The following is a 15222-nucleotide window of genomic DNA, read 5'->3' on the forward strand; positions in this document are numbered from 1 at the left end:
CTCTTGTACAAAATATTCATCCACAGACTTGTGTTCCTCCTAACAAAACTGTTTAATTCCTTCTCCAAGACTAGTCCACGACATTCTCCATGCTCGAAGCAGTGACCACAGAGATCCCTAAGTTATGAAAGGGTCATTCCAAGTGCAATCTGGCTGTGGGGGACCGGGGGGGCGGGGTTGCTGGGAAATGTGAACCTGAAACAGTCAGGTTTTGTCCTCAGCCAGAAATGCAGAGACAACACGAAGAGGATCCTGCATGTAAATGATAACATTGGAAGGACTCACATAAAAAGCCTTACTCCTAGCTCTCCGTGTAGAGAAGGCATTTGACCACATGAATTGGCAGCATCTATGCTACACTTTCAAGGTTTACAGATCTGGCCCCAGGTTCTGGGATTGAGCCTTATGTGAATACATTCGACCCCCTAACTTGGTCAAGATAAACGTAGGTTCCTCACTGCTGCAGCTGACCCAAAGAGGTACATGGTGGGGATTTGCCCTCTCGTCATTTCTATGGAGCAATTGGCAGAGTAATTCTTCAGAAATAAGGACATACATACAGTTAGAATAGGCAGTGACACACAAGCTCACCCTTACGATGTACACAGATGATATACTGGTGATGCAGACTGACCTTCTTTATCTGTTCCTGCCCTGATGGAGGAACTGAGGATTATGATGAGGCCTCAGGGTTTAAAGTCAACAGCCAAAATACAAAATATCTCTGTACTGCAAGATCAGAAGAACTCGCTCAAAGTGAGGTATCCTTTCCAATGGATACCCAGTACCATTACATAGCAGAACATACAAATCCTTCCTTTGAACAATCAGACATTGCAGGCCAAATGTGCACTTCTAGTACAGGGGGTAAAACAGGACCTCAGATATGGCACATTGGAAGCCTTTCTTGGTGTGGTAGACTAGCGACTGTCAAGATGACGGCCCGTACAGATCGTCTTTAACTTTCAGACTCTATCGTTTGATGGCCCTGAGCAAAGTGTAACAGGCTATTGGTTACTTTATGTGGGCTGGGAAGCAAACTAGATTGGCTACATGCTTAATTTCCAGAATACCTAAAAAAAGGGGGGATTGGCTTTGTCTATTACTCTGCAATATTATCAAGCAGCAGAACTCAGATGCCTGTTAGAATGCTAGAAACCGGCGTCAGTGAAACACTAGTGCTTTGTTGGCTGGATCACTGCAGGAACACACAAACGGAGGGTACTATGGATGGCGAAAGCAAACCGCGCATGTTGAGTCTGATATGGGATCAAATAAAGATTCATCCTCCCTACATGCCCATCTCCGTTCGCCTCAATATTGTAAACTCCTGACTTTAGTCCAGCAAAAGGGAAACGCTCATCTGACATTTGGAGAGTCAAAGGTTGCCAAAAAGTACAAGACTTCTTTAACCCATTTACCGCAGAGGACATTCCACCGCGATGCGGGTGTTCTACGGAGTGGGCGGGCTGCGGCGGCCAACGGTCATGCGCAGGACCCAGAAGGTAGTGCTCGCATCGGCCGTTGGCCGACGCTAGCACAGAACAGGTTAATGAGGAAGGGATCAAGTCATGCAAATACTTATAGAAAGAATTTGAGATTTCAGAGACAGAACACTACAGATAGTGCTTGATGTGCCATTGGCACAAAAGACAGAACACTACAGATAGTGCTTGATGTGCCATTGGCACAAGCACCAACTCTGCTAATCCTTATGCCAGTAGACCCTTTACACAGAGCGATAAAATGCTTATCACATGGGACAGAGATAAGAAACTCATCTTGAATTTAAACTCCTCACCGAAACAACAAGAACAGAAAAACAATCCAGACAGAAAGAAGCAAACCAAACTAAACTAGGTAAGAAACTCTCAGTGACGGCAGCACTATAGAACACACACAACATCCATGTGTACCACAGGAAGAGAAGCAATGGTGAAGCTAATGAAATGCTGGTCTCACACACAGACTGAGACACATGAATGGGGGCTCTTGAAGATCTATTGGGTGCTAGTGATGTTGCAGAAGCACCAGCCCCTTGTGACATCTGCAATTGCACTGTCGCAAACTACACTTATACCTGGCACATATCCTAGATGTGATCAACTCTGTGCTAAAACCAATATTCCATGCCTTTCTGAATACATGATCCTGGGCCTACCCAATGATCAAAACAAGATGTTGGGGCAAACAGGAGTAATTTGGCACTATTTGCAGCCGAACAGACTTTCATGACCTTTTGGGGCAAACAAAGGCAGCCAGACTTTAAGGAGTTGACATAATGAATGTAGGACCTTTTGGGAAAACAAAACATCTCATTATTGTTAGAACACAGAGAAGATGCTTTTGAAACATTGTAGGGGTATTTCTGAGTTATCTCTCCACTGAATTCACAGAGCTCATATGCCTGTTATCTAAACATGCTGAGGATATTCCCAAACAAAGCACCACAGTTGGCTGAGATAGAGTAGCACTGTGCAACAGCACAAGGAGAAGTGGGGTCCATGGGTCAGTAATGGATTGTTCATATGGATGTGAACAGCTGAAAAAACTCTCTTAAGGTAGCAAGGAGGGGATAGAGTGTTTATAGCTGACGTTTATAAACATTCAATGCCAGTCTTGTGGTATCTTAAACATTAATTAAAAAACCATTAGATCAATGAAATCGGACTACCTCAACCAGAAGCAGAAAGTTCAGACAGGCATTGAAGTTTAAAAAAAAGGTCTAACGATGATCAAGGTGTCATCACAACAGAATGTCTTGGCATGAAATCTGGCTTGGCTTGGTTGCTGTCATTTGGTAACCTGGATTTTTATTTCAAAGATATACAGGTGTTTGAGCATTGGATCTGCTGCAGGCATGAGGCCAATGTATTGATGTTAAAGGCCTGAGCACGAATAATGTAGAAATGCCAGTCAAAGGCAAGTGTTAAGATGACAAATGCAGCACCTTTCACAGATTATCCGATAAAGCATCTTCATCTTCTCAGCTTTTCTGTCTCTTTTCCTCAATGTGAGGGTATTAGGCTTGATAAAACAGCAAACTTCACAAGCATGAAGTCTGACAAAAGGCAAGTAAGACACTTGGTATGCATAACAGAGCCTACTCTCCTCATAAAACTAAAGGTACAAAGCTGAAGAAGTTGACACAACACTGCAGATAACCTTACAGTTAAATTTAAATTCAACCTCCTACTTGTAGCATCCTACCCCAGCCCGAGTACTGGTAAATGATCACGCCACACACAGATTTGGTATTACTCGTCTTTATTCATCAGCATTTAGCTATGAATTGAATATTCTATATCATGAATTCTATGACACACAACAAAGCACTTATGTCACTGTTCTACGGTGTCTATCAGGAATCAAAAGTGTCCTCTCATCTCTAATTCACAAGACACTATTTCTCCCCCTCTGTTAAATAAGAAGTACCAATAATACATATATACATTACAACTCTTAAATAAGTTGTTTTGGTGCTCAGTATAGTTACATCCTCTGGGGGAGGAGTGGATGATAAGGCTTGTACTTCGTTCGGGTCTGGAGTCATCCCCCCATCAGAAAAGACATGGCCAAAGAACTTGAGTTTGGTCTGATGAAACTCATATTTTGTTGCATTTAAAGTGAGACTTGAATCCTCAAGATACGTCTCAATGTGTCAGAGCTTTATCAAGTTCCTTTCATGTGGCCCCAAAAACTAGTATGTCATCTCTGTAATGGAAAGCATTTGTGACTGGCTTTATAATGGGACGAATTACATCCTGAAACAGTTCGGCAGCTAATGACACTCCAAAATGTAGCCTTTTATCTTGAAACAAACCAACATGAGTACAAAAGGTAGTAATAATGTACCTGCTATTCTCTTCGAATTTAAGCTTCCATTTGTTCAAATCAAGGTGGGAAAAGACTTTAGCTCCATTAAGCTGTGTAATCATGTCAGCAATGTGCGGGCCTGGATGCCATTCTCTTTCAATTGCCTTGTTTGCTTGGCACATATCAACGCAGATGCACACAGCTCTGCCACTATTCTTTCTCAGCACGACCACTATGAGTGATGCCCATGGCGTCGGGTCAGTGGATCGCTCAATGATGCCAAGCATTAATAAGGTATCAAGTTCTTTCTCAAAGGCCTCTTGTAAATTGAATGCAATTCGACAGTGTCATTGAGCAACAGGACGAATGTCCTCATTTCTGTGAAGTTGCACTTTCATGGTCTTAAGCCTTCCTAATCCAAGAAACAAAAACAGAAAACGATTTTCTCTGGATAGGTATTGACACTGTAGGTCACAGAATCAGCCCCATGGCAGCAACAGTACTGAAACTGAGTAAACATGCACTCAATGAAGTGCCTGGCAAGAAATGAATTGGCACTTGTGCTTTTGTAGTTTTATGCTTCACAGTGTCTATAAATGAATATTGACTTTGCAGTGGTTTTGAAGCAGCCTAAGTATACACTTTGGTTTTCGAGAGAGTTAAACTGGGCACTAGAGACAGTTCATTGTACTTTTCCACCAGCATTATGTTTATCGACGCTCCACTGTCTAAGATGAAAGGAATGGAGCACCCATTCACTTTCAGTGTGATCTTGGGACAGTGTCCAAATGAAGTTTGCACTTTCACTTGTCAGTCTGGTTTTGACTAGCATTCTTCTTTGCAAGAGACTAACCCTACATCTGGACATAGACCGGCAGGCAACACTGACATTGCACACCTATCCTCCTCACTGGCACTCAACAATGACAAACATTTAGACTAAGACTTTGACGATAATTGACATCGTTCAGTTTCTATTTAAATTCAACTGATGCTGATACTTGGCGTCTGGAACTTTCTGGCATCCATTGTGTTTTCTCGACGCAACGCACTTGATCTTGCCGCCATTTTGTTTTCTCGGCGTGACGCACTTGATCATTCAGTCGCTTTGCAGACAGTTACAAAATGTTTCTCTTTTCCGCAACCTTTGCAAACCTGTCCAATAGTGGGGCATCTACCCTCCTATGGAAAGAAAAATCCACATCAGAACACAACTTCTTTTTCTTTGGAAACATTGTTTTATGGCCTTCAGGCTTGCTTTTTGACTTACTTTTCACACTCAGCACTGATTCATTTTGGGCTGTTCCAGCCGCCATGTTAGCTGACTGTCTATCAACTCTCTCCTCCGCTCTGGCAGCCATGAGTACTCGCTTTAAGCTGAGTGTCTCTTTAAGCATTCCTCATCTGAAGGAATCGGAGAGGCAACCATCTAGTACTCTGAGATGCATAGTCTCTGCGTCATGAGACTCATTGAACTTGCAATGCTTTATGAGCGAAACAAGCCTTTCTACAAATTCATCTATAGTTTCACCAGCTCTCTGCTTTTCCTGACTGAAAATGTACCTTTCATTGTTAACTTGCGGCATTGAATTGAATTTGGTGACTATCACTTCTCTGATTTGACTGTACTTCACTCCATCACCTTGTGGTATTTTCTTCATCACTTCTTTTATTCCGTCACCTGCCAAATTCTTCAGGTATTTAATAATCTTTCTGTAATTTGCTTTATCCAGCATATCAACTAAATCATCAAAAGTTTCTATCCAGGCAGTCCATCTGTCACCAATATTTTGCCTGTTAGCAGTGTAAAAGGGAAGCAGTAGTTTTAGGAATGCTGCTGTATCATAGCCTGCAGAACTTTCTGCTACCGGGAGTAGTGCATTCTCTGGCGGCATCTGCTGCCCACTTGTACTGGCACCCTTGTCACGCATTAGCTGTGTGCTGACATCTGAGTCACCGTGACAACTCTCCGACTGTAAGGCACTGTCTTCTTCTTTGACGGTGAGTAGCAGCTTTTTTTCTTGCATGGATTCTTCACCCTTCTCCCCCTTTGCATTGTTTTGGGTTTCTACTGCATTTAGTGTTTCTTTGCATTCACCAACTGCTATTCACAGCGTTCTCTTGCACCTGGCTGTCGCCGCTCGCTGCACTTTCTGTACCTAGGTATCACTGCCTTTTTCATTTCTTGATGTTAGAAAAGTCTCTGCATTGAGCGCTTTCTTGCACTCGGCTAGCACAGCCTCTAGTGCATCTCTGTATTTGGCTGTTGCTGCCTTTAGCGTCATCATACTGCATGAATGCTGATTTGGTGTCGTGTGGTGGTCCAGTACTTCTTGTCTTGACCTTATCTGCCAGTTTCTAACCAACGACAAACACACTCTCCGTAAGGCCTTCACTTTCTTCACAGGCCTTGCTCTGGCTGGAGTGTTGCTTTCTCAACAAATATCGAACATTCGATTTTCACTCTGACTGAGGCATCTGTGGCACACACAGGCAGTTTGCTGGACCACAGAATACTCTACAGAAGAGCTCTCTCTGTTCTTCAGGTCACAGGGTTTAAGTAATCCCTATCTCATAGCCAGTGGAAGCGTCATACCCCAGCCCGGGCTCTGGTAAATGATCACGCCACACACGGAGCTTGGTAGTACATGTCTGTATTCATTAACGTGGAACCGTGAACTGATCATTCTATAAAATGAATTCTATAACCCACGCACTTACGTCACTGTGCTACGGAGTCCATCATGAACCAAAAAGGTCCCATCATCTCGAACTCGCAAGACAATACACTACTGTTAAATGATATATCAAAAACAAGAATCTACATCTGATTGTTGAACACAGTCACTCTCAGACTAATTAAATCAAAAGACATAGATGCAGAATAAAAAAAGGCGGATCTAGTTGATTCTGCAATGTGATGGACAATCGTATTTTAAAATGCTGTTAACAAATATGGATTCTGGAGTTTCTGTCAACGTCTTCCGGATCTGAGGAGTGTTCTAAATCTAGCCACTATATGTAATTATGGCAAGGAATGCTCAAAGCTTGTGATTCAATAAATGATTAATTACAGAAGTTCTTTGAAATCCTGCCCTGATGTATGATGATGTTCAAAGCAATGGGGTGACCCAGTATCCCTCAGAACCTGGGCATACAAATTATGGACAACAATCGGTTCTGTCGGGTGGACGACAATTTCTTTGTAGTTTATATATTTAAAAAGTGATTGAAATAACGATACTTTTTACTATATGTTTTTCAATTATTCATACAAGGGGTTAGAAATTACCATGACAAAACTGTATGAATAAAAGGCTGTCCTGTAATTCAATAGATAAAACGGCGCATGTGGGAGTGATTATAGTGACATAGTGAGTGTAGTGGCAAAGTGACAAGATTTGTGTATTTAAACACAAAGGTGACAAGATACTGTACATATATTTACAGTGAAAGCATAGCAAAAAAGATCCAATTTCAAATTCTAATACAATAACCCTTAGCTTAATAATTGAATTATATTGTTTTATTCATACAGTTTTGTTGTGGTAATTTCTAACCCCGTGTATGAATAATTGAAAAACATATAGTAAAAAATGTGGCTCAGTTTGAGAATAATATTCACTCTCATTCTCTCTTTGTATGTGTTCATTTTTCACTTGTATTGTTATTTCAATCACCTTTTTAAATATAAAAACTACAAAGAAATTGTTGTCCACCCGACAGAACCGATTGTTGTCTATAGCTGATGTATGATGAGACACATTTCTTAATGGGGTTTGTACAATATTTTAAGTAACATTTGAAGATGAGATTTTTTTTGTGGTGGTATGGTTCACTCCTCTTATATTTCAGCACAGAATAATGTAACCTAATTTAAAAAGATACCGCCAAAACGACAGACTTTCTTGGCATTTCTTAGATTGCCCACCCCCATTACAGAAAGTAAGGCTATGTAACCTTACCCAGTGCTGTCAAGGCCTGGTGAATTTCCGCCATTACATTTTTGTAAAGTTCCTTCTGCCACTCATGTAAAAGCTTCCACTCTTCTTCAGAGAAAAGGGAAGCAGCATCGTATGATGTTAAAGGAATCTGGAAGAACAAGTGTACAAGTCAAACACCATTAGGAAACACCATTCACCAAAATACAACAAGGATATGCTCAACAATCCAATCAATACACTTTCTTTTGAACATATAATTTAATTCATTCAGTTAGCCAGCAACTTTATTTTGTTTCAATGACAATTAGGCTTGAAAGTTCATGAATAAATGTTGTGAGAGTGTAGCAACTACTCAACTTATACAAGAGGTTGTTCTGTTTTATAGATTGGGATAGTATTAAACTCAATTTTACAATTATGCATATGTCTGGGCACTTTTCTTACTGTAAATGGAGCATACACTTAAAACTTACTAATTGGTGACTGGATAGGTTGGGCTTCAATCTGACTCACTCAATTTTATTTTTAATTTCTCCATTATGATCTTGGCAACATATCTAAACACATGCTCCCAAATTGACAATTTGGACACAACGTCACATCGTTTCATTATTGCACATTTCCTGTCCCTATGTACTTCTGGGGAGATGTGCTTCAAAGACAAGTTCTTCAGTTATATTGTAGGGCATTAAAGCTAGATACAGGGAAACGTCATGCATCTATTGTTGATGTGTGCTAGAAATGTCAACGGTGTTTACTTCCTTCTTCCCTTTTAATCCGTCGACTCAATCAGTCTTTGTAATCTGAGTTGAGAAAGAAGATGAGTAGGCAGAAAAGAGAAAACAACATATATCAAAGTTGTGTGATAAGCTGTGACATGTGACAAGCGAACCATTTGTGGTTGTAGATTCTACAACAATGCTGATCTTTCTCACCTCATCTTGTGGATACTGCCCAATCCAACCAGGAATTTGAATCTACCCTGAAGTTCATTTAGAACTGGATAGGCAGTAACTCCCTCAAGCTAAACACCTATAAGACTGAGCTGGTTAATCTCAATCAAAGGACAGATCTTTGGGCCAACACCTACTGGTCCTCTGAGCTTGGTGCCCCTTGTGCTTTTGAGGCCTCTGCCATGAGCCTGGGCATCGTGGTGGAGAATCAACTGCCCATGACTCCCTAGACTAAGGTAGTCACAGCAAAGTGTTTTGGCCTATTAAAATCCATTAGGAAGGTCGTTCTTCTTCTTTCACCTGAGGCTTTGAAAGCAGCTATTGCAGAGGTAATTTTGTCCACTTGGACTATGCAAACTCCCTGTATATGGGTCTCCCTGCAACTGCTTTACACAAATTACACAACATTCAAAATACAGCAACGAGGATTAGCTGTAAATTGCATAGACATGCACATTTCTCTCCTGCCTTAATGAAGCTTTACTGGCTCCCCATCAAACACAGCTCTTTTTAAAACGGCTCGTATTATTTACAAATCCATTCACGGTCAGGCTCCAGTCTTTGTTGCAAGCAGAATTAAGAGATATGTCTTCCTTGACCTCTCAGATCCTCTTTTGCTAGCCAGGTGAGGATCCCTCAGTTCTAGTGACAGAAAACAGGTGCAGAAGCGTCTCTGTCCTGGTCTCCATGTTATAGAACTCTCTCCCTTCCTCGATCAGGCTAGAACCTACATTCTTGACGTTTAGGAAGCTTTTGAAGGCCTGGCTGTTTAAGCAGGCTTTTGATTACTCTGAACACTTTCTCCTCTTCCTCCTGGTTGTCACAGAGCCAAGAAACCACTGGATGTACATGTGAACTATACGTTTTCCTAACATTACATAACCTAACAAAACAAAACAAAACAAAACATAATTAAACATAGCTAAACATTAAATAAAAACAAACATAAAAAACATAAAAACAACAAACATAAACATAACTTTTCTTCTACAGGCGTCCTAGTCAAATAAAACGATTAATTCTCCCGTAACTCATTTTATCACCTTTTTGATCTTTGAATAGCACCTTATTGATGCACTTAGAAGCTAATTTAAGTCAATTTTGCTTGCTTTGCACAATTATACTGGGAGAAAAAGGCAGGACTCACCATGTTAAGGAACAAAGTAGAGAAGAGAGCCTTATCTGATATATCACTGCACCACCACCTACATAGATCCACTAACGCTGTCAGAAATCCCTAATGAGGGAGGGAGAGGAAGCAGTAGATTTGTTTATCTGGGCTCCCGATGGGAAAACACTTATGATGATGGATGATTACAACAATGTATTTTCAACAAACAGGGAAAAGGAGAATATCTTTGGATGGGGCTTATTTTCAAAATAGCTAAACACAATCAGCAATCAAAATAAGTTGCCCTAATCTTGAAGGGAGGTGGGAAAATAAAGCTATGTATTCCCAAAAGGCTGCTGGAGGAAAGCATTCATATTTTGTTAGGGATTCAATATTTCCTTCAGCAGAGTTTGGAGACTGTGTAGGATTATTACCCTGCTGTACTTCAACATTTGGGCACCTTAGTTTAATTGTTGATGTTGATTACCACAAAGTACCAGTAAAATCATATGATTCGCAATTGCAAAATCTGCTGTGCCAGCTACAGACAACGATAAGCTTACATGGCAACTGGTAGGTTGTACAAAATAACACCCTAGGCCCATTCATTTGATCAGAACTCTAAAGATTTGGGTTGTCTTTGTCAAAAGGTGTCACTGCTTTCACAGTAACCAGGGAAAGGCCAGCACACTCTTGAGAGTTCTACCAGTTGTTAAAGGGATTACAAGAACACTCCAGGAATCACAAAGAGATGTACAACAAACCACTCTTTAGTAAAATGCCAATGACGTATGTAACTCAGAGGAAGAGATAGGCCACAAAAGATACAATGATCAATGAAAATTGAGTAAAGTAATAACGCTCAGGGGGAACAGACAGTAAGGCAAGTGAATAGGGTCTCACCTATTTGATGTATCTGTACAAACAGGGCAATTTTGGAGGTGAAGAAGAATAATGGGCAAACTTGTAGAAAGAACATGCAGGAGAAAGAGGTCCCATTTCAAGATGATAAAAACATTGACAACATAACCTGAATAAAAAGAGGCACACATAGATTGGGCCTACCAAGATGCGCAGGAAGTAGATTAAAAACCTGCAGAGACGTACATGTCCATACAGAAAAGAAAGATAACAGTCCTGATCCTAGGAGGCACATCAACTACCCAAGAAACAGACTAGCTAGCAATAAAATATTAAACTCATGTTTGTGGCTCGACATGTACTTTTATAATACTTATGTATTCATGTCATACGAAAAGGAAACTCACGTAGTGCAAATGTGTCACTGTATTGCAGCAGCACGTGATTGGAGGATGGTTAGTTTTCTAATACCTTAAAAATTTGCTTCAGTTTCACTAGATTAATACTCGCAACACTAACTACAGATGTTTCCTACAATAGCATACACATTTGTTGATTAACTTACGGACCAATGAAGGGTAACTGTGGTGGGTGTTTCTTGAGCCCCATCACTTTTCTTTTTGATATTTCCATATAAAAGGAGCAACCAGTTGCCCATACTTAATCGAGTATTAAGGTACAATGTAAAATACAACTTTAGAGCACATCAGAATACCAACAGACATGGCGGTAAAATATCAGCAATTAAAAAAGAAAATATAAAAATGGACACTAAAACAAATACAAAATTCAACAATGACATCAGCATTCCAGCTCTCTCATTAAACTAAGTTATTTAAACAACTTAATCAGTAAATGGAGTGTATGAAGGTACACAGATGGTTCCACAGAGAGACACCTGCTGCCTCCATATGTTTATTGTCATGCTTCCTCACCACCCAGCTGCACATTTTTTGATCTAATTCTGATCAATGTACCCACACAATTTTGGTAATCATAAAGATAAAATGTATCAGCTGTCTGCAATAACTTATACTGGCTACCAGTTTCTGAAAGCATCCTTCTAAACAGCCTATTAATCTTTTCAATGCCATCAAGTCCAGTGTTACCTCACCTCCAAAGTACTACCATAACTTCAATGTTGCAACCTGCAATCATAAGGCTCTACTATTTACTCATAGAATATGGTACTTACTCCTAAGCTCCACCTTACTTCCTGAGGCAGTTGTGCCTTCTCAACACAAGCTCTTTTGCATCAGGAACCCTCCCCTTGAATATCAGGCTCCCCCCTCATGTTCCATCACCAGGCAAAAGCTGAAGACCTTCTTGTTTCGTTAGTTGAATTTAAAAAACAGCTCCAAGAGAACCATTTGGATAGCTGTAGTAATGGACAACGACAAAACTGTGAGTGAACCGATCCAGTTGATTGATGTTAAATCAGTGTCTGGAGGCTCGCCTCTGACAGAGCCCCTTACCAATGTTCTAACTCAAGCTCCCTCTCAGGGTTCTAACGGGGCATACCAAGGAGAGGTGGAAGGAGAGGGGAGGGGGCAGGAGTGAAAAGGTGAAACAATGAGTGAAAGATTATAACACATCTCCCTTCTTAAAGAAGAGTAAAACATTAAAGAAGAGTAAAACATGTTAGAAAGAATTGCTATACAAAAATAGAGTTCATACATGCCAACAAGGGGATGAGCAATGCTCAATAGGCACTTAAGATAAGAGGGTTAAAAACAAGGGAGTAACAATATAGTGCACGCTATCCAGGTGTTTTTCTGCTATTGTTCTTTTTGATGTGTTGATTGACGTGTCTGCCCATGAATAGCCTTCAACTTCATCTGTATTGCCACATGTAGCAATTCCAATTTATTTCAGTGTGCAGGCAGTACTAAACACATAAGACTATCACATTGGGGTACCCGTTATTGTGTTCAGCTAAGTGGCTGTCACGGCTGTGTGAGCAGGATGGAGGCACTGTGAGGTGTATGCAATATACATGCGTAATAAATCCCCAAAAGCTTACATTTAATAAGGATGGAACGCAGCTCATACACCTGGATCTAGGCAATAGGCTAACCGCCTTAGGCTATGTAATACCAAGTGACTGATTTCCAGCTTTATTCTTCAGTTATTGGTTATTTGACTATGGTAAATGATGGTAAACAGTTGCTTCTGAACTCTGTTATGGCTCAAATATTGTATCAATCATTGCTGTAGCACTTTTCATATTAATACTGTCAAATAGTAAAAGCCCAATAATGTGTTAAGAAATCTTCAAATAAACAGTTGCTACCAACTGACTATAAGGCGGAATAGATATTGCTTTAAGTGGACGTACAGTAAAGACTACCATTAAAAAACGTTACCAGCATTATCATGTGTCCATTCTTCCTCATTTATGAAGACGAAGCAAGCGGTTTAGCTTATATGAACTTGTGTCTGTCCTTCGGGGAGGATTTCTATTGGTTTGCTCCTGTTATGTGTTCCCTCCTCTCATCTTCCCTACCGAAGCTGTGTTTACTTCCTGTGTCTCAATTCTAAAAGAGAATGTGGATGAAAGTGACACTGGATGGCTTCTTCCTGTTGCCTTTAAATTGCCTCCACCACAACAATCCTTTCTGAGTGTCACGTATCAGGGGTTAGACTATCGCATTTTAGTGCTGGTGTCCACATTACTGTACTAAAATGCATTGGTTACGCATATTACTGCTCCTCTGATTCCTATGTGTGACAAGGAGCTGGAGGATACAACTGAACAAAATAAGCCAGCGATCTTCTGTTTGCTCTCTGCTGCTTCCCCGAGCAATTATCAGGCCAATCACCTTCAGGTCTACCTAGGTGCCTCAGCCGACAGTCAGCAGCCGAGTGGCACCTGGCCTGTCCCAAAGATTCTCTCTAGCTCAGCCTGACTGTCCGAAGGAAGCACTATTTTTGTTGCAGATTTATATAGCGCGAACTCGACCCGAAGGTATTACATGACCACCAGTTACGTTACACAAGGACAAATTCATTTTATTGGTAGGCAGAGAGAGGTTAAAGGGTTTTGCCCAGAATCACAGGGTGTGGAGTCGATCCCGATGCTCGAACCTTGGTTTCCCAGCTCCAAAGTCGGCAGGTTAGCCGTGAAACCACATCCTTCTGGTTGGCACAGGTGATTCCAATAGAGTACTTAACACTTCCTGAGTACAATGTGAGCAGTGTCAAAGTGTATGGCAGCATCAAAGACCTGGCTAAAAAGGACAACATATTATGTAACTATTTTGTGGGTATTTCATCGTCAGGCAACTGTATATGAAATAACTCACACATCTTAAATGCAAAATAAATGCAAGTTGAAGTAAGCAGTGGGAAATGCACTCTTCTATGTTGGAAACCTCAAATGACCAATGCAACCTGCAGCGTGTGTGTGCGTGTACATAATTGAATCCTGTTTGGCACAATGGGCAATAGTGACTTGTGCATTTGTATTGTTACGAGGTCTCAGCCTGATTAAGCACTGTGAAGAAGCAAGTCATTATTTGTAAGTTGTATTACACACAATAAAAGTATCACTCGAAGTGCTTCAAGCTCTTTAGCTTTAAAATGTAAAACTCATAATTGCACCTTGGAAATGTGACAAATAAGCAATCTGACAATTTTAGCAGCGAGGCAAGAACCCACCCACGAGTCCCAAAACAATGGTTGCAGGCTCTCAAATCTTTGAAGGTCTCAAGTCTAAACAGCACGGCTGGATCCCACAATGTATATACAGTGTATAACCTACCTTATCAGACTCTCGCCGGGCCATTTATCCTCTGTTTGCGAGTTTATTTCCCAAGTAAAAGACCAATGAGTGTTTGAACTGTAACTGAGTAGGGGATGAGATGGGCATCAGACCTGGGCACACTGCACCCCTCCCGGCGAGCAAAACAGGAACAGAGCTGACAGAATGCCGAACCTCATTCACTGCACATGCGCATAACCTGGTACACTAATCACTGGGGCAAACGCAGATTAGTCACTGAGTAACACACCTCCCTTGCCCTTCGCAAGCGTTATGATCGTATTCTCAATAGTTTGCTTGTTGTGTGTTCTGTGTAAGTGCGGTTGTGGGGCTTCAATACGACCGTGCATTCGACTGCTTCTTCTGCCCTTAGCTCAAATGCCGACACACTGCATTTTCCAGAAGGTTATTAATTAGGAGACTTGTAAAGGCTGTTATTTTCGAATTGGAGGTGGGGGGGTGTGCATGAGACTTTTCGGTATGGCTTTAAGTGGGATGGAAAAACTGGGAGGTTTCAAAGTGTGGCCTATGTAACTAAGCGCATGACGCAAACATGTAAACTTAAAATCTGTGCTCTACATATTGTGATGTGGAAGTGGTGGTGGTTTTATGAGTGTTTCAATCACTCATGTTCTTTCCTTTACATCACGCCCCTTTCCTCTTCACATTTTACTGAAATCCTGCATCTGCAATCTCAACTTTTCCATTTCGGCACTCTCTTTTACCCCTCCCCTATGTTTACTTCCTCACATCTCCTTTACTGTATCACCCCCA

General features: G+C 41.0%; 1 protein-coding gene across 2 annotated transcripts in view; it reads right to left on the reverse strand.

The window, feature by feature from the left end:
* LOC147727740 (uncharacterized) overlaps positions 1-14634 on the reverse strand; it is a 143301-nt gene extending 128667 nt beyond the window's left edge. Inside the window, exons 1-2 of one of the 2 annotated variants that reach the window (XM_086961743.1) lie at positions 14449-14634; positions 7782-7908 (exon numbers count right to left, since the gene is read on the reverse strand). In XM_086961743.1, the coding sequence (XP_086817869.1) occupies positions 7782-7908; positions 14449-14472 (151 nt within the window). In that variant the 5' untranslated portion in view covers positions 14473-14634. The remainder of the gene's footprint in view (positions 1-7781; positions 7909-14448) is intronic. The other variant, XM_086961744.1, reaches the window with a different exon arrangement.
* Positions 14635-15222: the final 588 nt, after the last annotated feature.

This window comes from Lissotriton vulgaris, chromosome 3_1 (assembly GCF_964263255.1).
Source record: "Lissotriton vulgaris chromosome 3_1, aLisVul1.2, whole genome shotgun sequence".
Classification (NCBI taxonomy): Eukaryota; Metazoa; Chordata; class Amphibia; order Caudata; family Salamandridae; genus Lissotriton; species Lissotriton vulgaris.